The 27,086-nt window shown below is 37.1% G+C and overlaps 1 protein-coding gene across 1 annotated transcript; it reads left to right on the top strand.

The window, feature by feature from the left end:
- The first annotated feature begins 3,394 nt into the window (after window positions 1-3,394).
- Window positions 3,395-26,392, top strand: LOC135684357 (uncharacterized). Its single transcript, XM_089113362.1, has 19 exons — window positions 3,395-3,533; window positions 3,984-4,171; window positions 5,983-6,405; window positions 7,844-8,461; window positions 8,969-9,563; window positions 9,730-9,932; window positions 10,559-10,782; window positions 11,439-11,763; window positions 12,193-12,504; window positions 12,690-12,845; window positions 13,520-13,765; window positions 14,280-14,689; window positions 15,577-15,847; window positions 16,289-16,467; window positions 19,037-19,739; window positions 20,171-20,356; window positions 20,492-20,560; window positions 20,819-21,048; window positions 26,131-26,392. The coding sequence occupies exons 2-19, from the start codon at window positions 3,991-3,993 to the stop codon at window positions 26,245-26,247; spliced, it is 5,448 nt and encodes a 1,815-aa protein (XP_088969488.1). The 5' UTR covers window positions 3,395-3,533; window positions 3,984-3,990; the 3' UTR covers window positions 26,248-26,392.
- Window positions 26,393-27,086: the final 694 nt, after the last annotated feature.

Raw genomic sequence — 27,086 nt, 5'->3', positions numbered from 1 at the left:
GCGAGGTTACAGGCTTGATCGTGAACATCACTATATCATTTCGAGCACGGGCACAGGTTGTTGATAAGAATGTGGGTTTAGCAGACAGGGTTTTTCTGACTCTATCTCGCAGATTTTGTTATAATCTTGATCTTCTTTGACCAAAAAACCTGTTACATTCGCCTTGTTTACATTTAAATAACAAGTACCACGTTATTTCTTTCTTTGCCACTTAACACGTGCACCAAAATCTCTTGCAAGTCAAGAGAAAGTTTGTCTTGTTTTAATGTTATGAGTGGTAGTTTTTTGGTAGAAGCAGAATATTTATCCCCTAGAATTCACTCTGGAGCACCGAAATACTGCATTGAAAGAAATATGACCAGGAATGTAAAGTTTCCTTTGCAGAACATTATTTTGAGAAAAAATTGGCAGAGGATGTCCCACAATACTGCTAATCGACAATAGGACGGTTTTCAACTCTCTCTCGAAGCAAAAATTAATCTTTGCCGACGAGTTCTGTGGCTTTCTCTTTATTGTTGTGCAGTTTTAAAAGTAGCTTGAGTAAATTCAACAATTTCATAATATTGTAACGTTTTCGTTCGTTCAGTAAACTTTATTTGTAGCTTAATAGTTTCATTTTGTAATTTGTTTCTAAATTTTTTATTTTGCAAACGTAAACACAAAAAATTGAATTCGTATGGATATCTTCAAAAAATTGCCAAGACTGCGTGAGTTTGCCGTTTTTAGGCCATGCAACTCTTTTACAGGTTTGCTATTATTTATAAAAAATTTCTAAGGAATTAATCCTTTTATAGTTATGATTCAATAGTTGAAGTGTTTTCTTACCTTAAAATCACATCTTGTGGATACATAAGCCTAGATTATTTTAAAAAAGGCTGCTCAAATCTGAACAAATTTCCGTTGCAAAAGTGACAAACGCCATAGTTCTTTTATCAAAGTTGTACACTCCGTAAACGTTAGAGATGTAAATGATAATAAGTATAATGACAAAGTTCTAATTTTTTATACATTTGTACCCTGTATTTAAAAGATGATATCCTAGTACCCAACGGAAGATTCACATCAAAGAAACTAGGATACTTTGTACATTTTCACTACTTTCGATTTCACTGGCCTTCCGAGAAAACTTTGATCATATCACCGTCGTGTTTTTAGGGCTCTGGTTAGTATTTCTCTGTTTGGGTAGACGTTGTCACAAGACGTTTTTTTGTCCATTTCAAAATAAAAAATTGTTCTTTGAAACAAGCTTTTCTTTGCTTGTCTCTTATTTGGGCCTAATATCTGTTTTGAATCACATCAAGTTTTATGTATGATAAAATATTCTGATCATATTCGGAATCGTGATATACATTAGCTGCACGAGAAAGTGTCGAATGGCCACAATCTTTCATGATTTCTTAAGCATTTATACATAGCTCGATGCCAAACCAGGATTTTACTTGGTAAACTGACAAAACAAACGTATCATTTAGCAATTTCTTTTGTTGAAAGATTTTATCCAATACTTTCTAAAAAGAATACCCTGTGTGCCAGATCATCAGCTGAAGAGTTAGGTTGGACAGTGAAACCAGGGTAACAAGGGAACAAAATTGTCTTGCTTTCTCGCTTCTAGAGATCTTTTAGATCCTCTATTTTCACTTGACATCATTACAAAATATTTTAAACCACTCATTTGCTTAAGCTTTGTATCATTTTTCTCTTTAACTTGATTCTTTAATTTCGTTTGATGATTTGATTTTCTTCCTGCTAATCTTTACTTTTGTTTCTCGATGTTTTCCCTTTCCCTCATACCCTTTTATTAATCATTTCTTTCTCTCTTTGCTTTATTCTTGCTCCCTATTAACACCAAAAGGGCTTCAGCAAACATACTTTCCGATTGTAGTCTTTCTCTCCACTCATCATTGATCTCCTCCTACTGCAAATAGGGACTTAGATCCGATTGATGTTCTTACCATGGTCAGTGCATTTTGCTTTAAGATTACTCTTTTCTTACAGCACCAGTGCACCAGGTCTCTCGTTACACAGTCATAGACATTTTCAAAGTCCACAAAACACCACTTATAGCTTTTTCTTTTTCCCCCATAAATTATTTTTTTGTAGCTGTCTCACTATTTTTATTGCATTTGTTGTACTTTTCGAAAAAATCGATTTCACCTGTAGGTCAAGCACGCATTCCAAAGCTTCATTAGTCTTCGTAAAGCTATATTCCCTTGGAATAAGCACATATCATTTGATCTCCTTTTTACTTATACACGTGTACAACTTCACTATTCTACCAGTCATCCGCAGACTACCTTTTTCACACGCTTTAAAAACAATTCTGCAAATATCGAGTCCTTTTTCTCCTAACGTTTTGATTATTTCTATTGCTAAACCTTAACAGCTTGTTACCTTCCCGCATTTTATCTTCTCTTTAGATGATCTAGCTTTAATCCTGTTTACAGTCCTCCATCGCAGCAAACTTTTCCAGACTCTCCCTTTTATTTGGACATTCAACAATGTTTGAAATATTTCCTCTATCATTCCATTATCATTCTTGTTTTCCTAACCAATGCCTTTTTAGGGTATCAAACTGGTAGCAAGACTTATTTCCATTTATATCAACATAGAGCAAATTTACTTACGGCTTGTATCATTGCTCCTTTATGTTGCGTGAAAAAGCGCTGCTATTTGTGTTGATAAATTTTAGAAGTTTTGAAATTTAGAGTTAGGGAAGCAAAAGTTAAACATGTTGTTGTTTTATTATAAGAAAAGTTGTTTTATAAGTCTCATTTCTAAACTTTATTTAGAAAATCTTCAGGGTTGCTACTTTTCTTATAATGTCGAATAAGAATACGGTACTTTCCGTTATACAGGAGTTGTGAAAACCAGGGAGAATGTTGTGATATATCACGTAATACTTGAAGTAATAATTCTGAGTATTCTTTGTATTGTTATATTTATATTATAAACAAACGATGATTAGTATCTTGTCTATTATCAAATTATATAAATATCATTTTTTCTTATAATCATTATCATTTTTAATATTATACTGAGTATCCTTTGCTATTGCTCGACACAATGTATCAGCTTCCAAGTACAAAAGTCAAGTATAAAAGCCATTATAAGACAGCTTGCTACAATCCTTTTAAATCCCTTGACTTACATTTGTTGTAAATCTTTTCTTTGGCATTATTGCTGCTGCATAACTGATATTTTATTTGCAGCTCTTACAATCTGATTGCAAAATGACAAAGAGAAAAATATCAGAGATTATAAGATAATGGGCTATGTGTTAGAAAGAAATAAGTAACTCTGGTTAAAATTAGGTTTTTGGGCTATTGTTCTGGCATTTACGTGAAGAAAGAGCTCTGAAATATTATTGCTGAAATCAATGAACGCGATAAGATAAAAAGATAAAATGCAGGTATTAGAAACTCACAGGTGAAGAAGGCGAAAGATTATCAACGGACACCCTTTAGGCTGAGCAAAGTGATTTTCAAACATTCCTAGACACATGTCGAAGCGAATGTCTGGCTCCACACGTTCAGGTATGCTTTCTTGAATTTAATTCTATCTTTGAATATGAAAAATACCTTTTTATGAAACTGTTTCTATCTTAGTCAAAGATGTTGTCTTAGGAGGCTTACATAGAGTTCCAATACGGCAAATTCACCTTAATAATGGCAAACGTGGCAGATTTTGCCTTCTTACCATTTGTCCGTTTGTATTTTTGCGAAGCTGACCAAGAAATACACGATTAAAACCGTAACACTGATAGAAGACTAACGGTTTTTCTGTTTTATCACAGGTTAGAAAAATAATGTACCAATTAATGTGACTTTTAGGCAGATATTTGTAATTTATTCTAAGCTGCTCCTTAGGTTTCATATTATATTATTCGTACATCATGCTGGATTTGTTTTGCTCTAATCATTGAATATAATCTCATAAAACTTCCCTTGTTTAGGCATTAAAACATGATTTTGTTCCCCAACCAGCTTGACGATGGGGACACTGAACTTCATACTGATTCTTGTTGCAATCAGCTTCGTTCCTTTGGATGCCTTTGATCTTTTCAAGAAAGATCATTTGATACCCTCCGATGGATTCCATGATATGCTGGGTCTGGTTCCATTCTGGCTATCAGAAGGTTTCCCGGACCAAGGCCTCAAGCGTACTTTAGGAAGTAAGTTGCATCCCAATCTTTGTTTTGTTTTTAGACTTATTTTAGAAAGTCTTATTTTTAGACTTTCTAATAAAGATCTTAGAAACTGTTCAAATTGCTCTGTTTTCACAAAAGAACGAAGAGGAGACCCAATTTGGCAAGGCTTTTGGGATATCCCTTTTTAGAAATTGGGCTGCCAATAGAGTTTATTCCGGAGCCAGGAGTGGCGGCATAGGGGGGGCAAGGAGGCTTAAGGCCCCCCAAGATTTTGGTTAGCCCCCCCCCATCGGCAGCCAATCAATTTTTGCTTTCTTAATACTGTCGGCACTTGATGGATGTCACCCCGTTTACATGTTATTTGAATGACATGCATAATCGACGAGAAAACTGCACTGGCTGGTTTATGGTTTTCTCAATGGCTTTTCTTCGGCAATTTTACTTTCATAGTGGCATTATACCCTGTCGCTTCCGTGAAAGCTGTGACATTGTTTCATGGTGCTCCCTCGCATGACCCACAATACCATGGTGCTCCTCTCGGTTGAAATTCCTGTTGCTGCTGCATTCATGCGGAACGTGCAGAGATGCTTGATTTGGATCATTTTTTGGACCGTTTCAAGAAAATTTACCCTAACAGCAGAATCATGCGGTCATAAATAAAGTCTTAATGAATTTTCTTCTTAAGACATTCTCTTTTCGTTTCAAGACATTATTGCTAATGAAAACATTTCGATTATGAGCATATTTTGCCTGATACATTTTTTAAAAAGCACTTCTTGGCTCTTTTCATCAACTATTTTTCAATAGCATTGTTCACCGCGTAGCTTGCGACAAACAAATGGTTTAGAGAGAACCATCGATTAACTAACTATTCACATTAAACTTTCTAAAGTTTATGTTTTTTCTTTTTTCTATGTGAATCAGATAGGAAGAAATATTCAACAAGAGACAATATTTGCGCATTAAGTTTCTTACAAGGCACAAGTTGCCGAGAAAATCTTGCTATACATGGACTCCGACACAGGTTGGAAAGTGGAGGGAGGGGGCAAGGGAAAATTTTGCACCCACAACAAAAGATTTTGGAAAAAATGCTCTATTGGTTTGTAAAAAAGTGGGGGCCATGACCCTTCCCTTCGGTGCCCCTTCGTTGGAGGCCCTGTTATATGGGGCACATCGGTTAAAGATGTTCTATCCCATTTTTTTTCTGTCGGAAATTTGATACATCCAGTGTCGGCAATTACGGAGAATATAAACGTCGGCACCTTGAAGGTTTGTCTCTAGCGCCACCCCTGTTCGGAGCAGTGTTTATTTCGGATAAGCTCAAAAAGTGTTATTGGATCAGAGTGAATATTAATGGATCAGTGTAAACGGACTGCGTTTTCATCAACTACAATGAAGAGATACGAACAGAAACGAATAAAAACGTACAATAAGAAGGGTGGAAGTAGCTTTAGATGTTAAAATGTTAGAAGTATTTTGAATACGGTTAAAGATATATTCCAGTTTTCAAAGTCAGAGGTAACCGGAAATATGTGCTTTAGATTACGAAGCTTGAGTACCAATAATAGGTAGCTTGTCGCTGCGTCGCGCGCTATAATGTTATGGTTACGTTGAGTTTTGATAAATGAAAGTTATTTTAGAAGCTCTCTTGGCTTAGATAGAACTGTGAATAAACGTTCGTAGTTTATAATTATCACTCAGGTAAAAACGAATGTGGAATGTGGCTTTGAAGTTTAGATGTATATAATGGACTCTGCATTGAAGTTTCTTGAATGGCAAGTACTTTTCAAATTTTTCTTGCCAAAGCTTCCAATTTTTTGTGTTTGTTACTTTAGCAAGAAGGGACGATCTTCCAACCTCATGGCAGACACTAACATCGCAACCAAGTGGAAGTACAACCTACACAATAGAAGGCAGATGCAGTCTGGAAGGACACTTTAAGACTGACAAGATTGTCCTTGAGACGAAACAGTCTGGAAGTTGCGAGAAACCCTCTATGAAAATGGTGTTTGACAAGATATTCCCAAGTATTGATGTTTTAAAGACTACACAGGAGCTGATAAACCCAGATTCATTCTTTGTTGATAAGATAGAAATCGATCGAGGAAGCAAAGAGGTCACATTAGAGGCCAAGGGAAAAGATTCATGGCGAATTCTGAATGGTGAAAACTTTGTTCTTGGTGATGCCTCTCTTACACTTGGCTTTAAGGCTGGTGAACCCCTCGACGGCCTTAAGAACTGGAAAATTAAGGCTGCAGGTAAAATGATAACATCAAGTCAATTCATTATTTTTGTCATTTCATATGTGCATAGTTGTAAGTTACAGAACAATTTTTGTATAGGTATTTCTCTTCTAATAATACTTAGATTTTTCAACTTTTCATTTCTAATATGGTATTGTTGAATATTTCTTTTCAGGCCTTTCCAAAATGTTTTGCAAGAATTTACTTAAAGCTGCCATGATATACCCTTCATCCAACATCAATCCCCGTGTTGGAGACAAAAAGCATGCGCATTGAACTTAATCATAATCGCGCATGCTCTTTAACGTCAAGACGGGGGATGTTTGAAAAGCAGGAAGATACTAGCACGTTTGTCTCCCCAATAAAATAATTTCCTTTGTCAAATATATACAATGAACTCAGATTTGTGCTTTAAGTGACACAATAACTAAGGTCCCTGGACTCTTGAAAGTCTTGAGCCATTTCTGCTATCGCCTTTTTTCTTTTTAGCATCAATACCAAATTCCAGCGCTTATTCTAAGGAAAATTTCTATATCCAAAAATCAACATTTTATTTTTAACGTTATTTTCTCTTTAAGACCATATAGTAGATCAATTTGTTACAAGAGTTGGCAGGGCTGCCAAGAGTTTTGGAGGCAATGGGGCAGAGCTAAAACTTGAAGCCCCTGCGAGCGAAGCGTGCAGAAAATTTTTGCAATCACGCCCTATAGATTAGCTTAAAATAAATTTCAGAATATTTCTTGCAGTCATTTTTTTCTAATCAATAAAACTTTCTACTGTTTTTAGGCATACTTTTGTTACGTGTAATTAACTCCTTTCTTAAAATGGAATTCATTACTTTATGAAGCCTGCAAGACTTCAAGGTCCTGGTCCATTTTCCCCTCTTTAGCCCCTCCCCTCTCAAAAGCGCTGGGTGTTGGTCAAATTTCTGTCGTTATATGCTATATCCTAGATGTATTGTCTTTGCTACACATTTGAAAATGGAAGCCTCTATGTCCTACAGTACAATAGCAAAAACTACAGATAAGGTAATAAGTCTTGTCATATCCTATAACAAAATGATGAATCAGCACCAGCGACATCAGCTGGTTAGTACAGTACAGTTTCCAGCATCAGCACATCTAACCATTTCATTCAAACCAAATATGATAAGATCAACAATTAGAAAACAAGGAAATTCTTTATTATTTTGTTTGAATTTTTCAGCTCGAGCTCCACAGAATATCATATCCAGTTCCATATTTCGAATTCCAGTTCCAAGAAAAGGGCCTAAATCCAGCTTAGAATAAGCTCTGCCGAATTCTCTCACAGAGTATGACTCTCCATAGTTGCATAATTTCCCTCTTAACTAGTTATAGAAGATAGCAAACTACACTAGCAATAGGAAGGTAGAAAATTCCTAGAAGGACATTTTTCACTGGAATGAATGGCTTACTGCTTGCTTCCAAAACAGGAGAGGTTGGTGACTCCTCGCGTAGTTTGAAAATGGTTATCGACAAGCCGAAAGACGAAACATCATTGCCTTTCAAATGGGAAATAGATAACCTGCCTATGGTTGAAATAATGGGTATGTTTGCAACATCTATGGCACAGCTAAACTTTGTGACCGATGGCTTTGACACAAGTAAACTGGCAGGTTTGAAGTTTGAAAAACCGGAATGTGCAGGACAAATTGAATTGGTCAAGGATACAAACCAGAGAACGACAGAAACATTTCAGATCGGCTGCAAAGCCACCATTTCGAATTCTCCTGCTTTCAAGAAAGGCGATGTCTATTTAATTATTGCCAGAGAAGTTGGGAAACCTGCAAAACCAGCCATTGTGATTGATCTTGATGACACTACCAATGTTCAACAAGCTTTGAAAAACTTCATGGCAAAGGCGGCGATGATGAACAATTTTGCAATGCTAGGCAGAACAAATCGCAACCTTATTATCATGATAGCAGAGGATGATATCGTCAGTGTGGAAAGCAAGCAGCTCATGGAACTGTTGAAGCCCTTTGTGTCTGAATTCGAAACTAAACAAATCCCTCAAGGTGTTAACATCAGAATCATGATACCTCTAAAAGGTACTTCTTCTTCAAATTTTTTGCAATTTTCAATGTTCAATGTTGATTATTTGTATATACCAGAACTCCCTGTTTTAAATTTTTTGCATTAGGAAATCATAGCGTAAAATATTATCATGAACTTCCTCGGAATCTGAATCAAATGCATTAAAATGCCACTGGTTTTGCACTGCAAAGACATTCATTCCCCAAATTAGGTAATTGCCACCTGGATCTAATGTCTACGAAACGGGCAAAACCAAAATTGCATTGGCAAACTAAGTTTTTAACCTACTTCATTTCAGTCAATTGACAACAAATTCGGATATTTGTACTTTTGAAGCATGGTGCTCTCGTGGTGTTTTTAGCTTCTGAGGCAAAATTGGAATACCAGAAATTGATTTTTAATGATGTTAAACTTTTGTTTTTCTTCAGAGGCTTTCACCATAAGTAAACTTGTACTTTATAAGTACATCTCTAAATACATCTACTAGAGGTTTTTAACTTGCAATCCATTATATCTCTCAGAGAACATGCAGAAAGATTGCAGTGAAGATGTGCCTGCAGATGTGCCTGAGCAGCTACCGATGACTGTTAGAATAAAAACTGGCCGATTGAGTTTTTCGTTTCCAGATCAGTTTAAGAGCGATATGCCGAAATTCCTCAAGTGTTTAAATCCTAGAATGAAAGCTAAGCTGCCAGCACAATTGTTTCCAAAGGACGGTGGACCAGTTGAGATCAAAGAATTGACAGTTGAATCCGAAAAATCATTCACTGTTACTGTTAATCTGAAGGGACCATTTGTTTTTATGGGTGGAAAGATCAAAATAAGCAATCTTGAAATCACCGTTAAGAAAGAAGAAGGTGAAGATTTACAGTTTACTGGCGTAACAACAATAGCAGTTGGTGCTTTAGCTGTTGGTTTAACATTGGAGAAGCAAGGTGACAGCTATTCGCTAACAGCAACTGTTGATAGCTTCAGGCTATCTCAACTGAAGGATGTGATTGGGGAAAATTCGCTAACAGATTTCATTGGTTTATTGGGCAATATGTCGAATTTTGGGGTAAAGGACTTCAAGCTTGCCAAAGATTTTGGAGCAGGAAATGAACACAAATTATTAAGGTTGATATTATGTTTTTCAATTCTTAACCATTGAAGTCTCTAATGACAGATTAAGTAAATATTTGTCACTCTTAACAATTGATTCCATGTAATGATTTTAATTAATAATGGTTTGAATGTACGAGTGCCTTAGTCCATAGAGCTTCTTACGAATTTTTCTTCTCAGAGTCTCGGGAAAGCCAATTCTTTGGGGCTGGGAGAACTGCTACATTGAGGGTCTTATTTGGAAACCAAAGGAGGGCACCGACCAACCTCCGAAAGCCGTTGCTGTTGGAGTTGTCCTTGAAGAAGTTCGCCTTGACAAGGTTATGGAACGAATTTTTGGTAAAAAATTGTTTTCGACAGCATGGTTTTCTGAAATGACTGCAGGTGAGTTTCAACTTTAGCGAAAAAACTTCAACAAAAATACTGCTTTCCACGATTGCGTTTAGAAAAGGTTGCATTAAGTCTCATGCCAAAATGTTTAAATCAAAGCTGGGGTGTTTTTACGCCTGAAAAATGTTTTTACGTTAATGCAGAAATGAAGAAACCACTGGTGGCTCTCGTAGCAATAGAGACATATTATAACATAAGGTTCTAGACAACTGTAGAAATTTAGGGCATTTGTGGCACTGGGGCACATTGAATACTTGGCAATTCGTTGGAGTAAAGGCCCAGGGTACTAGGGTCACTAGGAGAGCATGTGCTTATTTATCAGAAGACTTGCCTTTGCAACTTTGAGGGTGATTGACAATTTTTTAATTTTTTGAAAATGGTTTCTTGACAAGTCGATTCTTAGCCAAGATATTTCATTAAGTTTTAGTATCACCTTGTTCATTTGAAAACATAAAATCAAAACCAAAGAAATTCTAATACAGCGTAGACTGTTTCTAAGTTTCTTGACTTCCCTTGCAGTCCTTTAAAGCTTGCACCTGTCTTTTTCAATTACATAAATCTGATTTCACGTGGTTAATAGAGCATTGACATCACATTATTATTATAATTGTTATTTGCAGTTATCATAGTATCAAATGCAAATGGAAAAGTAGAGTCATCTTCAGGTGATGAGGGCGAAACAAACAATGTTGGTGATGCTGAGAAATCAGAACCTAAAACAGAATCTAAGAAACGTAGTGATGCGCTAAAGCTGGCCTATGCCAAACAAAAAGCAAGTGAACATGAGATGTTAATGAAGAGAAGCAGAAGAAACCACAGACCGCATTTGCGTAATAGTAGAAAGGTACGCCTTTTTGGGCAACCGTTAAACTATTTACGGCGTTAACACGAGTAAACTTAGAATCTTTCCTAGCCATTCCCAAAATATGTACTAGCGTCCGTGTTTACAATAGGAAGTACGAAGGCACGAAAGGTAAAGCGATCCAATTCTATGTTTCGTATTCATTTACGAATGCTACAAAGTTGCAATATTGTTTTAAATAGTGAATTAACTTGTATCAGGAAAAGTGTCAATATAGACAGCAGTTTAAATGTCAGTTTAAATCATCCATTTCATGAATGTATTAGGAAGCAAGGCTAATATGAAACTTAAAGAAACAAATTTGTCGCCTAAAAACCAATTATGAAACAGCCTCGCTTTCGTAGCTTTTTTCATATCCGTACCCATTTGGAGCCTTCCCACACATACACATGAGAGATTAATCTTTTTGCGATTGTGCTTTGGTACAGGTAGCAGTTCCATACAGGCTTATTGTATTCAAACAGTCAATGTTCCCAGATTAGAAGGCCAATACGTAAATTTTTGTTTGGCATATTTGATAAACGGAGAAAGTTTAGAGGATTAAATTTGGAATGAAAGTTTTCCAACGATTTTCCTAGCTAATTGTAGTATGGAAAATGGTAAATAGGTATTCTCAGGCGTAACTATTGTATTTGCAGAAATTATCAAAAAGAACAGGAGCGAACATCAAGCGACACATAAATAGAACAGTTGGTGTTAAAAAAGCAGGTCAAAAGTCAGGCCTAAGGAGATTGAGTCTTCTGAATCAAACTCGAGCTGGAGTGGGAAGGCCAAAGCCTGAGGTGAAAGTAAGTCATGCTAAGACTGGTGAAAAGAAAACAGAGGATGAGGAAAAGGAAGAAGAAGGTGGTGATGAAGAGAAGGAGGAGGAAGAAGAAGAAGAAGAAGAAGAGGAAGAGGAAGAGGAGGAAGAAGTGGTTAAATTTTCAATTCCAAATCTCAGTTCAAGAGACATAGAAAAAGGTTACCATCTTATGTTTTTTTATTAATATATGATACATTCACTTTCATGAACATTTTTTTATGTTTTGCGAAAAAATGACAGAAAATCTGTCAGGATTTTGTTGCAGGTTAGATAAAGATTTCATAAGTTTCAATAAATCAATGATATAGTTTATCGAGCCTAGTCTCGTTCTGGCCAAATGCTTCCATGTTTCTATCTATGCTACTCTCTACTCTGTATGAATTCTTGTTCTTTCAAAAAATTTATACAAAAAATAGATCAGTAACCACAGAGGAAGGCTTCAACCCTCCTCTCTAATTTCAAAGAACGTTTTGAAGCCATGCTCATTATACTCAAATCACGATGAAAAATTTTATCCCCGTGGTTTTTCACTACAAATTCTATTATTCTATAAAAGACATCAGATCCAAATGTTTTTTCGTCTTCAGGGTTGACATTTGTGGGAATTTTCAAAATTCCAAAAGAAAACGGGTGCAAAGGAGACGCATTATGTCTTTGGCTTGCTGAAAAGGTCGGAAAAGATGCGACAATCGAAATTTCTGGAGCGATTTCAAGATCAGGCTTCAAGTTTAGTGCTATGTTTACAGGAACCATTGCACTCAATGCTGATGGTTCACTTGCTTTGCAGTCGATCAAACTCGAGTTGGAGTTGAATGGAAAAGAGTCCACTGTTAAATTAGAATGCACTTTAAACTGGAAAATACCCGAAAATCTTGGATCTGGCACAGTTAAATTCGTAGGTTCGTCAATATTTGGTATATTTGTACGCGAGATGCAATTTTTTCTAGATCTGATTTTGATTATACCCAGGAAAAAACGGTGGTTTTGTCTAATAGTCAAAAGATAAGATAAATCACACTGTGACATTAAAATAAAAAACCTTTTTGCCTCTTTGTTTATTTCAAGCTGTTTGGTTTATTTGCAGGAGCTATTGAGGTGAGCCTTACTGGAAAACTTAGCTTGCAATTTGCCATGGTTGGTACCTGGTTGAATCCATTTAAATTCAAATACCTTGCCCTCTCTAATTTGAATCTTGCCATTGGAATATCGGTTGGAGCTGGAGGAGCTCTCCCAACATTTGGTAAGAGTGTTAGGCTCTATTCATTGCAAAGTTGCAACTCCTATAACCAAATAGTTCTAACCGTATTTCAATCAGCCACGTAGGTGCAGGGGGGGGGCACGGGGGCTGTGCCCCCCAAATGAAAAATTTGACAACAGCTTGCCCCCTCTTGCTACAGTTTTTCCAATTGATATTTTGAAAATTTGGCATATTTATAATTCCATGACCTTGATTTTGTCCAAATATATATGTTTGTTATATATCTGTTTTCTTGTTTTTAAGCCTGCCCCCCCCCTGAGGTATGTTTCTTGCTCGAGTTCCCCCCCCCCCCCCCCCCCCCTAGCCGACACCTACAGCTACGTGGTTGATTTCAATCTGTTCATGGTATTATTGCTGCAAGCACAGAACACGTTGTGATATGCATATCAAGTGTAGTATACAATTTGGCATGATGAATGATAGAACAAATTCTTTATTTCAAGATTGCAGGCTTAGATTATCAAGCTTGATCTTCTAAAAATATTACAGAATCTTTAACAAATCCTACATTGTATCATCTTGTTTCCCTGTCAGCTTGTGGTAAAGTCATGATGTCATGGATGACGCTATCAGAATCAACCCTGCAATTTTATCAAATTATCATCAAATTTCAAAAGTTTTAAAAAATTGTTGAATGATCAAATTTCATTGTTTAGAATTTGGAGGAACTGTGTGGGTTGGTGAAATAGAAGCAAAAGGTGAAAATGAGCATGCAATTAAGGTTTCCATATACTTTGGAGTGGATTTCAACAAACCTGAGGACAATTACATATACGGATCCGTTAACAAATTCACATTGAAACAGATTTATGAAGCGTTCAAGCTTGGCTCACCTAATGTTCCTAAGCTTGTAGCAGAAAGCGGATTTCCAGAAGGGTTAACGATTTCATATAGCATGAACGGTAGGTTTTTGCAGGTTTTCTAGGTAGGCAGCTTCTCTACATTTAATGAAAACTTCATCATCATATAGTTATTGTTACTTTGAAAGGACTGAATATATTGTTGACAATGGCAGGTACAGAGCACTGTTCGTGTCAACATGCAAGGATAGCCAATTTGTGCAGTGTTAAGTCATTTTTGTGCAGTGATACATTCAAATTTGTTTGCATTGTAAAACTTAAGATCGTATGTGAAAACACAGGCAGGCTGTATTCAAATAAGTTTATTGTCTTCATACCATAGTTTTGTGCCTCACTGCATCCATGTTTTTTCAACGTTACACAACTGTCAGTTGAAGAAAACATCGAATAAAGTATTGTAATATTCTTGATTGCATTAAATTTAATATTTTCCAGGCAAATTTTAACGATCCATAGTTGAGTAAGAATGGTTAATTCACATAAAATCACACTTTTATCGATACACCTATGGTAAGTGTGTTGCTTCTAAATTGGCCTGTTCTGTATTCTCTTTCAGGAAAAACAATTGATTCACTAAATATGGAGATACCAAAGGGCGTATTCTTTAAGGGAACAATTAATATTCTTGGCCTATCAGTAGCTGCAGAAATTCTCATAAACCCGCCAGACGAGCTTCTAGTAGATGTTGCTCTCTCTCCCATTGATTGGGCGGGAGGACTTATCACGCTGCGAAGGAGCGCAAATGATAAGAAGAACGGACCCAAAGCGTTCATCAATATAAAACCTGACTCAGTTACAATGCAAATCGAAGGATACGTGTCCTTGCTTGGGGTGTCCAACTATGTGTATATCAATGTGACAGATTCTTACTTCAAATTCAAATTAGAATCTGATTTGTGGGGAATTATCCGTTCAAAGCTGTATGTGGAAGCAGCTTATGGAGCAATCGATGCACTTGACTTTTCGGTATGTACACCTTGCTTATAACTATATTGCTTGGCAGATACATGCGTAAGACGGCGTTGACAAGAGAACGGATCAGACCCGGGTCGGATCAAAAAGAGCAGGGATAGGACTTGCGTTTGCACGGGAACTCGGATCCAATTAGGACCGGATACTGTGTAAATGGTTGGATATGATCCAGATCGGATCTCATTCTTATTTGAGATTGAGACAAAATACTTGTTTTAATTCGTGGTAGTTTTTTGAAAATGAAATCTGTAGTTTTTGGCAAAGGAAGCCAAACACCAGGTTGACATAATACCAAGCTGAAAAATTGGTACGACAAAATCGATCCGGAAAGTCTTAGAAGTATGCTTTTAGCATGGAAGATTGTAACGATGGTGTCACAATTCGCTACTCCAGCTCGATTTGCTAGTTTTTGTTTTGATAAAGGCCAAGACAGTGCTACTTTCTATTGATGTATTTCATCTTCTGAAGAATTCAAATGTAGAAACTCTATAATGAAACAAAGCCGCTTTAAGATTTGTCGACAAGAAAAGGACCACTAAAATATTTTGGGATTCTGGCATAATTTGTGACATGAGCTATGGAAAATGATATATTTAAAACTCTAGCAATGTTAACTACCATTAATTGTGATCACGTTAAGTATGAAATATTGAGTTTTAACTTAATACTGTCCTGTTTTAACTTTAACTTAAAACTTAATAAAAAAAGTGCGTAGCTCTCCCTTTACAGCTATAAAACATCAAGAACAGCCCTCTAAAGGAACAGACCAGTAAACAGTTATTGCTATTAAAATTCTATAACTGTGCATATTATGTTTTGACCTAGTACCAAGTGTACAACAACATAGGGAATACGAAATTAATGTCCAGTGTCCCTTTCAGTTTAGAGCAAGTGTGTCAGTAGATTTACGAAAAGTTGCTGATGCAGTTCTTGCCTATCTGAACAAAGCTAAAGAAATTGCGAACAGGAAATTGGAAGAGGCTCAAAAGAGAGTTGCCGAGGCTGTACAGAAAGTTGAAAATGCTGAAAGAAAAATGGATGGATGGAAAAGATCTATTGATGATTATCAGAACAGACTAAGAAGAAGGGCTGCAGAAATTGAAGAGGCAAAGAAGCAGCTGCAATATAGTTGCAAGGCAGAATGTGGAGAAAGTAAATTGAATATTCGTTCATTTTAAGATTGATTCTGTTGCATGGCATTTGCCAAGAAAGTATGAAACTCAACACCCATGTGATACCTGCTTCCTTCCATTCAAACTGCAAAATAAGCTTTTACGTGTAAAGCATTCGTTTTCAAAGGCTGGCATCAAACCTTAAAACTATTACCCAAACCATAAATGTATTATATCCAAAATATCTTTGTTATGATATGATCTCTATTTGACAAAAATGGATTCAACCTAGCCAAATCTGATCCAAAAGATTTTTTTCGGAGGTTGATGTAACAATTTACTTATCGTATATGTTATATCTAGACTTTTAGCACAAACTGTACGGCAAACAAACTGCTAATTGCAAGATCGTTTTCATGATTCGTAAATAGATCTTTGTTATTCTTTTTTTCACTTTATGAAATTCGTTTTACTTTCATAGTCTGCATACCATTCCTTGACTGGAACCCGCAATGCTTCAAAATCTGGTATTGGTGGGTTGGCTGCCCATCTTGGAACAGCTGCAGGTGGAAGGCTCCAAACGTTATTTGCATTGCTGCTTGTGAGATCAAAAAGTTGGCCAAAAAATTCGTTGCATGGGCAGAACAGACTGGTATTAAGGTATTCATTTCGTCAGATTATGCTCCGACAAGACATGAATGGGGAATTAAAGCGTCCCTTTCCTCCACTAGCTTACAGGTCCAGCCTGACCCGACTGGTACCATCTGGCAAGGTTCCCTAGCTCAGGGCTACGAGCGATGGCCAACGGCTAACTCGGCGGGAGACCGGCAAGAAGGGCGGATGAGCGACGACTCCAGGAGTCAACGGCTTCGGGCGGAAGAACTCCTGGAAAGAGGGATGGTGTCCCTTCAAAAAAACTGTAGAGGTGGTTCTGGGGGCCCATCTCTACTATTAGCTCTTTAGTTTTATCTATGACCATGACAATAAACAAAAACTCAGAATTTGGGATAGTTGAAGGGTCATGGTAGCCATCCTTCTGATAGAAGATGGTACGTGATGATGATGATCATGAAGTGTATCTATGACCATGACAACAAATCAAAACTCAGATTTTGGGATAGTTGAAGGGTCATGGTAGCCATCCTTTTGATAGAAGATGGTACGTGATGATGATGATCATGAAGTGTATCTATGACCATGACAACAAACCAAAACTCAGAATTTGGGATAGTTGAAGGGTCATGGTAGCCATCCTTTTGATAGAAGATGGTACCTGATGATGAATACCCTACAACTCCGCAAAAAAGACCATTGGTCTATATGCAAATTTTTTACGTTATGTTACGTTATGTTATGTTAAATTTGAACTTCGCAAATTCAAAGCAGCTCGACGATATTCTTAAGGGCATGGTCGCAACAAATTTTTGCAAATACTCCCGTCAGATTAGATGAAAAACCATCTTAGAGTCTTACAGCCATTTTCTTGCAATATTTTACTATTTTTAAGCATTCTTTTGTTATGTTTGATTTATTCCATTCGTAAAATGAAATTAATTACTTTATGAGGCCACATATATGTCACGGCACTGGGACAAATTGTCTCTCCCCCCCCCCCCCCTTCTAAAGATGCCAGAATATATAGAAAATTTTCCATTGCGATTGGTTACTTTGCGGTTTGCGAACTTTCAATTCTTCTCTTTAAATTTTCAGGCAGGTCCTCGCAAAGGTTGAAAAACGTTTATGGAACAAAAAAATGGGATCGGGACCATAATCGCGTTTACAATAGTTTATACTGTTTTATGAACCTTAACTCCAATCGATAAAACCGATTGCCATTCATTGATTTCACAAAGGTGGATTGACTTCTCTATTGCTACCCCGAATCCCGAATTGAAAAATAAAGAGCGGATAGCCCACCACATCTCCACTTTTAAACTTGGATAGTCGGTAGTCTCACTTCTGGCATTACGAATTTTTATTTTTGTTTCAAAGGCTTTTGAAGTTTGAGTGTTTTTTTTCTCCTTTATGATTATTTTACCTTTACCTTTAAAACATCATAGCTTTGGAACTTGGCTGTTTATCTGCTTCGCCTGGTTCATATAAGATGACAACAATTTGTGCATCTTTGTTCACCACCTTTAAATCAACGCTGACTTTCTCTTTCTCTGTTTGTTTATGTGAAAAATATAATACACATAAAGGTATAGGTTTTGTATGCCAAAAGCGATACCGCTCCGCTTGAAAGTTTTGAAAAGAATGCGTGGAATGATTTGCCTTTAAGTTCACACGACAGCGGCTTTGCAGCTGGCACCCCAAACAATGGCTGCACAAAATTTGGATATCCACTTTAATCAATGTTGATATGCATAACCAGATTGGCCAGTTCTATATTTTTCATTACGACATCCGTAGAACTGACCACATCTTGGTGCACTAATGCCAGTTCCTAAATGTCCAGATGCAAGCACACCCTCTCATTCACTTTACTATGTTTCTGATGCGAGCATTTTGGTGCCTTGGCTGCCTGTTTATTTGTCTAACAGGGCTTTTACGGTTTCTCGGTTACCGTTTTCTTTCGGGCCTTGCTATTCGGGCCGAGTTTTTTTATTGTTTGCATCTTTATATCTGTATCCGATAAAATTGCGCAACCCTCTCTATCCCGTGAGTATTTTCGGTCTCCTGCGTGAATGCCGACAATGATGTCAAAAGAAAGATTTGTTTTTGAGATCAGTGGTTCTCGTTCTATCGTTGTTTTGTTTCGTTTTTTCAACAGTAAATTTACAACTCTTCACAAAGAGATTACCAGCACTTGAATTTCTGATGTCGTAAATTTTTCGTAGAATATATCCTGCTTTTTTGAAGTTCTTTGTTACCCTTTTGATGATCGGGGACACACAACCATGAAATAACAAAGTTATGTTTGAAGATGAGCTCCTTGTAAACTGGATTTACTTTCCTCGATACAGCCGAGACACAAATTTTTGTGTTGGGGCAGCCCTGATATATCAGTGTAACAATAACCATACTTTACAAATTAACAGTATTTTACTTATGCAATTCAAGATTTTTTTTGGGGGGGGGGCAAGGTCCCCGGCCCCCGGTATCTCGGTCCTTGCCTCTAACATTAAACTTGCACTATTTAGTCAAAATGGCTTTTTTCTGCATACAAAAACAATATTGAATCAATAAGGCTTTTTTCATTTGCATGTGTTTTTTTCTATTTTTGCAGATAATGATTGGTTTTGCAGAAATTGGAAAAGGTCTCATTGACGTAGGAAAAGGCTTTGTGACTATGGCTAAAAAATTGGTTGCCTTCGCAAATACAGTTCTTGAGTTTGTAAAAGATGTTGTGGCAGCGGGAATAGAAATTTCGCAACGTTTCCTTAACTGGGCGGGAGATAACTTATTCCAAGTGGAGTTGTTAGAATTGAGAGGAAAGTTAACAAGCGATTTTAATGCTTGTGTTGGTATCACTTGCAAATTTGTAATCTTTGGTTTCAAGGCAGATTATACTGGAGACATATGCATCAATCTTAAATTCTGGGATCTTCTGGCAGCTAATGCAGTAGAAACAAAGTATAAAGGAACCAAGAAAATGTTAGATGAAGTTCCAAATATTGACGGGAGGGTAAGGGAATTTGATGGCGACAAAAATGACCTTGACAAAAAGGAAAACGATATTGAGAAGGATGTCGAAAAAGAGACAAAGGATCGCCGAAAGAGGGACTATGTCCCTACTGCCGAGGATATGTATTACAGACGACTTGCAGAGGAGCCCTTGCCAGTAGTTGTGACCCGAAGTACATCCACAGTGAACGCTTTTAAGAATGGCGCACCTTGGGTGTTGGTGCAAGATTTTGACAATAGGAACTTTGATCACACACCTTACGAGGATTCAAACACTCCTGCCGAGAAAAGAACCCTAGACGAAGGTATTTTGGGGATTATTTTGTTTAATATCAGAGACTGTTCCTAAAAACCTGATTACAACAATTTATAACATCGAGATCAAGTTTCGCAATTTGCATTTGGTAACCTTTTTTAGGTTAAAGTTCTTTAAGGTTTATACTATTTGCGCGCTGTAAATTCAATATTAGAAGTTGAATATCAAGTGGCCTAGTGTTTAGAGCTGTTGGTACTAGTAATGAAGCTCACTGTTTCGAACCCAGGCTCCAACCGATTGAACTCAAATGCAACCAGCAGTCAAATTGGCAACAATGAAAGCTCTAACAGTAACTTTTAACAGATGATTTACTCTAATGACACAGCCCTGATGTAAAGTATTCATATCAATATACGCATGTACCTTTAGAAGTGGGGTTTAAATGATTTCGTTTAGATGTTTGCGTAATTTTCGCCCTAGATTGGCACAAACACCACACTAAACCATGTGTGGTGATCAGCAAAGTGATTGACAAGTACAGCATGATTGCCGATGGACTAAGATCACTGCATGATTCGATGGTCAATGTTCGTGAGGGTTACCAAACAACGAAGAGGACTATGCAACAGGGTGTTGAAGACCTTGGATATAGAGTCAAATCTACAGGTAGAAAGATAGATAAAAGTGATTTGTAATTTAGCTAATAGCTGCAATATGGGACAAAACAGAAAAAATTAACAAAATAAAGAGTTGAACAACAAACAATTTTCCACTTTTAAAATGATTTGCATTTAATTGCAGAAATGAAGCATAACATAACGCATGAAGAGCGAAGCGATCTCCATCATTGGTACAATGAAGCCAAACAAGGTATGATATCTCTCAGTACAGTGTTTTCATTTTTGACCTTGCTCACGTATATTCCGACAGCTTTTTGGCCTGCTTACACAACGTAACTTATATGTTTGCCATTTTATTCCTTATTTTCATAGGTGATTTAATATTGGACTTCGTTCACGTATATTTTAACCCCTTATTTGTAGTATGCTCATGTTAAAAAAACATAATAACCTTTAGCGTATTGCCATTTTATATCTTTTGAAATACTTTTAATCTTCGTTTCCAAAGGCATGGAGAAATGGGATTCGAAGGCAAGAAACCTTTTAACAGACGAGCACAACCTCATGATGCCAAGATTTAGAAGTCAAATTGAGCACATATTGAAGAAGGAAAAGAACCAGAACTTTGATGGTTATATGAATGAATTACACGAGGTTGGGCAAGCAGCGTACAAGAGGTCGAACATTCCTTCTGAGAGCAGCGTCGCTGCTGCTAAGGAGCTTCACAGGATCAAAAAGGTACGCTTCCATGCTTAGGATAAATGTCATTGGTTACTCAATTGCATTAATGATATCGATACAATAATATTATCCAATACAGGCCAACATTTAAGAAATAGAGTTACAGGAAACTTAGGGCTGATTTACCTGAATATTTCTATTTTGTTTCATAAAAAGTTTATTTGCAAAAGATAATGAAAAAACTGTTAAAATGAGAATGCTCTGAAAATAGATATTACAAAATGACTGCAAGAATATCAGAGCTCTATTGATTCAAGCATCAAAGTGGTTGGCATTTATGTAGTAAAACAAAGAAGTGAATCAAAATGCTTTGAATTTTGGATTTCTGTTCGAAAGATTGGATGCAGAAACAGCACAGTAAATAATATCACAGCAATATGATGTTGTGACAAAACTCCTTAAACAACTATTCGAACACCATTTACTTGAGCAAAGAAAGGTAAAAATCATTTGAATTAAAAGAAAAGCAACAGTTTCCTAATTGGTATTGATATCAAAATAACCTTATTATACTGAATCTTCGGCTGAAAAATGTGAAGAAGGTGGAAAAACTGCTTCAGGAGAAGAGCAGCAAGAGCCCAATACGATAAAAAGCATTCCACTTGTTGTAACCAGCCACCCAGAAGCTGATGCAAAGGTCAGGTTGAACGGGCCAGCACATTAATTTTTGCAAGGAATACAGAAGGCAGATCGATTCATACACAGTAGCAAACTTTCCAAGGGAAGTTAGCTGCAGGGGTAAACCTTTTTACTAAATAAAGAGAGGGACAATTGCCTATTGTTTAAAACAATGGAAAGTAACTGGGGCTGCAGGGGAAATAAGCTTTTGTGGACACGTAGTTTATTCAACGTCAATTGCCAACTCGGAGTCACAAAGAAATATGTTTTGTAGAAAAAGAGTGTGACAAGAGACATTGAGAGACAAATCGTGGCATTGGTTTTCTCATAAACAGGAGAATTTTCTTGTTGGCTTAAAAGGTTTGCAAGATTATATCAAAACTGCAGTGGGCTCGAAAAAGCTTAACGAAACCTGATGGACAACGCGATCCACTTGTTTTCAAAAAGTTGTTGATAGCAATGATAGCTTGATGGAATTATAAAGAGAATGACTGGCAGAGAGAATGGATTTTTGCGTTAAAGTTGAGAAAACGAACAGCTTACCTTAGACGAGCATCAACAAATTTCTCAAATGGTCACCATATCAAAGTTAAGGCTAGTTAATCCGACAGCAAGTGCTTTGGGATAATGTAGTCTTTTCTTTTCCGTGAACAAATCACTGGTGCCTTGACCAAATTCGCATGATAAATGACCGGCAGAGAATGACTGGCAGAGAAAATGGAGTTTTGCGTTGAAGTTGAGAAAACGAACAGCTTACATAAGACGAGCATCAACAAATTTCTCAAATAGTCACCATATCAAAGTTACGGCTAGTTAATCCGACAGCAAGTGCTTTGGGATAATGTAATATTTTCTTTTCCGTGAAGAAATCACTGGTGCCTTGACCAAATTCGCATGATAAATGACCGGCAGAGAATGACTGGCAGAGAAAATGGAGTTTTGCGCTGAAGTTGAGAAAACAAACAGCTTACATAAGACGAGCATCAACAAATTTCTCAAATAGTCACCATATCAAAGTTACGGCTAGTTAATCCGACAGTAAGTGCTTTGGGATAATGTAGTCTTTTCTTTTCCGTGAACAAATCACTGGTGCCTTGACCGAATTCGCATGATAAATGACCGGCAGAGAATGACTGGCAGAGAAAATGGAGTTTTGGGTTAAAGTTGAGAAAACGAACAGCTTACCTTAGACGAGCATCAACAAATTTCTCAAGTAGTCACCGTATCAAAGTTAAAGCTAGTTAATCCGACAGCAAGTGCTTTGGGATAATGTAGTCTTTTCTTTTCCGTGAACAAATCACTGGTGCCTTGACCAAATTCGCATGATAAATGACCGGCAGAGAATGACTGGCAGAGAAAATGGAGTTTTGCGTTAAAGTTGAGAAAACGAACAGCTTACATAAGACGAGCATCAACAAATTTCTCAAATAGTCACCATATCAAAGTTAAGGCTAGTTAATCCGACAGCAAGTGCTTTGGGATAATGTAGTCTTTTCTTTTCCGTGAAGAAATCACTGGTGCCTTGACCAAATTCGCATGATAAATGACCGGCAGAGAATGACTGGCAGAGAAAAGGGAGTTTTGCGCTGAAGTTGAGAAAACGAACAGCTTACCTTAGACGAGCATCAACAAATTTCTCAAATAGTCACCATATCAAAGTTACGGCTAGTTAATCTGACAGCAAGTGCTTTGGGATAATATAATCTTTTCTTTTCCGTGAACAAATCACTGGTGCCTTGACCAAATTTGCATGATAAATGAACGGCAGAGAATGACTGGCAGAGAAAATTGAGTTTTGCGCTGAAGTTGAGAAAACGAACAGCTTACATAAGACGAGCATCAACAAATTTCTCAAATAGTCACCATATCAAAGTTAAGGCTAGTTAATCCGACAGCAAGTGCTTTGGGATAATGTAGTCTTTTCTTTTCCGTGAAGAAATCACTGGTGCCTTGACCAAATTCGCATGATAAATGACCGGCAGAGAATGACTGGCAGAGAAAATGGAGTTTTGCGCTGAAGTTGAGAAAACAAACAGCTTACATAAGACGAGCATCAACAAATTTCTCAAATAGTCACCATATCAAAGTTACGGCTAGTTAATCCGACAGCAAGTGCTTTGGGATAATATAATCTTTTCTTTTCCGTGAACAAATCACTGGTGCCTTGACCAAATTCGCATGATAAATGAACGGCAGAGAATGACTGGCAGAGAAAATTGAGTTTTGCGCTGAAGTTGAGAAAACGAACAGCTTACATAAGACGAGCATCAACAAATTTCTCAAATAGTCACCATATCAAAGTTACGGCCAGTTAATCCGACAGCAAGTGCTTTGGGATAATGTAGTCTTTTCTTTTCCGTGAACAAATCACTGGTGCCTTGACCAAATTCGCATGATAAATGACCGGCAGAGAATGACTGGCAGAGAAAATGGAGTTTTGCGTTAAAGTTGAGAAAACGAGCAGCTTACCTTAGACGAGCATCAACAAATTTCTCAAATAGTCACCATATCAAAGTTAAGGCTAGTTAATCCGACAGCAAGTGCTTTGGGATAATGTAGTCTTTTCTTTTCCGTGAAGAAATCACTGGTGCCTTGACCAAATTCGCATGATAAATGACCGGCAGAGAATGACTGGCAGAGAAAATGGAGTTTTGCGTTAAAGTTGAGAAAATGAACAGCTTACATAAGACGAGCATCAACAAATTTCTCAAATAGTCACCATATCAAAGTTAAGGCTAGTTAATCCGACAGCAAGTGCTTTGGGATAATGTAGTCTTTCCTTTTCCGTGAAGAAATCACTGGTGCCTTGACCAAATTCGCATGATAAATGACCGGCAGAGAATGACTGGCAGAGAAAATGGAGTTTTGCGCTGAAGTTGAGAAAACGAACAGCTTACCTTAGACAAGCATCAACAAATTTCTCAAATAGTCACCATATCAAAGTTACGGCTAGTTAATCCGACAGCAAGTGCTTTGGGATAATGTAGTCTTTTCTTTTCCGTGAAGAAATCACTGGTGCCTTGACCAAATTCGCATGATAAATGACCGGCAGAGAATGACTGGCAGAGAAAATGGAGTTTTGCGCTGAAGTTGAGAAAACGAACAGCTTACCTTAGACAAGCATCAACAAATTTCTCAAATAGTCACCATATCAAAGTTACGGCTAGTTAATCCGACAGCAAGTGCTTTGGGATAATATAATCTTTTCTTTTCCGTGAACAAATCACTGGTGCCTTGACCAAATTCGCATGATAAATGAACGGCAGAGAATGACTGGCAGAGAAAATTGAGTTTTGCGCTGAAGTTGAGAAAACGAACAGCTTACATAAGACGAGCATCAACAAATTTCTCAAATAGTCACCATATCAAAGTTACGGCTAGTTAATCCGACAGCAAGTGCTTTGGGATAATGTAGTCTTTTCTTTTCCGTGAAGAAATCACTGGTGCCTTGACCAAATTCGCATGATAAATGACCGGCAGAGAATGACTGGCAGAGAAAAGGGAGTTTTGCGCTGAAGTTGAGAAAACGAACAGCTTACCTTAGACGAGCATCAACAAATTTCTCAAATAGTCACCATATCAAAGTTACGGCTAGTTAATCCGACAGCAAGTGCTTTGGGATAATATAATCTTTTCTTTTCCGTGAACAAATCACTGGTGCCTTGACCAAATTTGCATGATAAATGAACGGCAGAGAATGACTGGCAGAGAAAATTGAGTTTTGCGCTGAAGTTGAGAAAACGAACAGCTTACATAAGACGAGCATCAACAAATTTCTCAAATAGTCACCATATCAAAGTTACGGCCAGTTAATCCGACAGCAAGTGCTTTGGGATAATGTAGTCTTTTCTTTTCCGTGAACAAATCACTGGTGCCTTGACCAAATTTGCATGATAAATGACCTTGACCTTGATTTGCATTACATTCACAGGCAGTAACTTAACAACTTTTTTTGAATTTTCAATTGGCCTTTTTTGAAGTTCGGTTGTTTTGATGAAATTGGGCTATACAATTTATTGAAACTCTAGTTAGATAAAAGACGCTTCTTCTATCTATATCAGGGGAGTGTTGAAAAAAGCTTCATAAAATGGATTCTCCCTATTTAGCACCCACCCTACCCTCGCCCAACCTCTACGATGTTCCGCAGTGCCTTTTCACTTATTAATAAGACAAAAACACAAGACTTTGTATGAAATGGTATTTTTGTTGACACGGTATTTTTTTGTGTGAATGATAACAAAGGCTGTGAATGATAATTTTTTTATGTCTTGATTGAACGAGTAAACATTGGGCTTGTAGGCCCTTTTTAAAGCAGAATTGTGCCATTGTGTAAGATATTGGTAGGCTTTGAAACACCTTTTCTGTAATATTCATTGCAAAAAAGTCACTTCCTATATCCCACGTAGTGTGTCTACCCGTTTTCTTTACATCTCAACAATCGCTTTGTCTGTTTCTTTTTAGGACCTTGTTGAACTGGTCAGCAAGGGTGAAGCAAACCAGTTGAAATTTGGTGCCAAAGTCAGGAGCATTCAAACAAATATTGGTGGATTGAAAAGATCCATGAAGAGATGCAGTTAGAATACTGTCTTCAGTACAGCTAAATTAATAAGTCTTCGCTGAAAATGAAGTTAATTCAAAGAATTTCATATGTATGAAATGTGATGTTACTGAAATGAAAAAGACGACCCCAAACTAAGATGTAATTTATTATTTCTTTTCTCTAAATCCTACTTGAAAAACAGCAGCACTGCGAGCTGTATCGCAATGATTTTACCAAATAACTACGATAAGTTAGCAAGAGATGAGAGTAAAGATCTTGAATTTTAGTTCTTAAAAGTTATTTTTCGTACATACGACTTCCATATATGCAATTTAATATGCAACTCAGAAATATTTTAGATCCGTGAACCACTCAAGGTAAATAATAGTTTTGTTGGGAAAACGAGCAAAAGAAAGTTTTTTGATAAGTGAGGAAGCCCTACGTCATGGAGTCAAAGAGCATGCGCACGAAACGAAGTTATTATTACGCATGCTCTCTGACTCCAGGACGGAGGGTTGCCTCATTCATTTCAAGATTTTCGCTCGCTCGTCTCCCCAACAAAGTCTATCAGTGGATAAAATAATGTATAGCTGTCAATTATCAAACAGCCAATCGAATGACTGGTCGTGGTTTCAACTGTTGACATTCACGGTTTAAATTAAGTAGGACAAAGCTAATAAAACAGGTGACATGATGGAGAGAAAAGCCCAAAATTGCTATGTATAATCGTTCTGCCAATGAAAAAGGAAAATGACAAAGAATGAGACAATCTACAGATTTATACACACATAAATCTACAGATTTAGATACACACTTATGAATGCAGGCTAGGTTTTCAGATTTATGTAACAAAATATTGAAACCTGTTGAGCTTGCA

The sequence above is a fragment of the Rhopilema esculentum genome, chromosome 17, assembly GCF_057945365.1.
Source record: "Rhopilema esculentum isolate cy_ngs chromosome 17, ASM5794536v1, whole genome shotgun sequence".
Classification (NCBI taxonomy): domain Eukaryota; kingdom Metazoa; phylum Cnidaria; class Scyphozoa; order Rhizostomeae; family Rhizostomatidae; genus Rhopilema; species Rhopilema esculentum.
The sequence above is the reverse complement of the archived record's forward strand: the minus strand, read 5'-3'. Positions and strand labels throughout refer to the sequence as shown.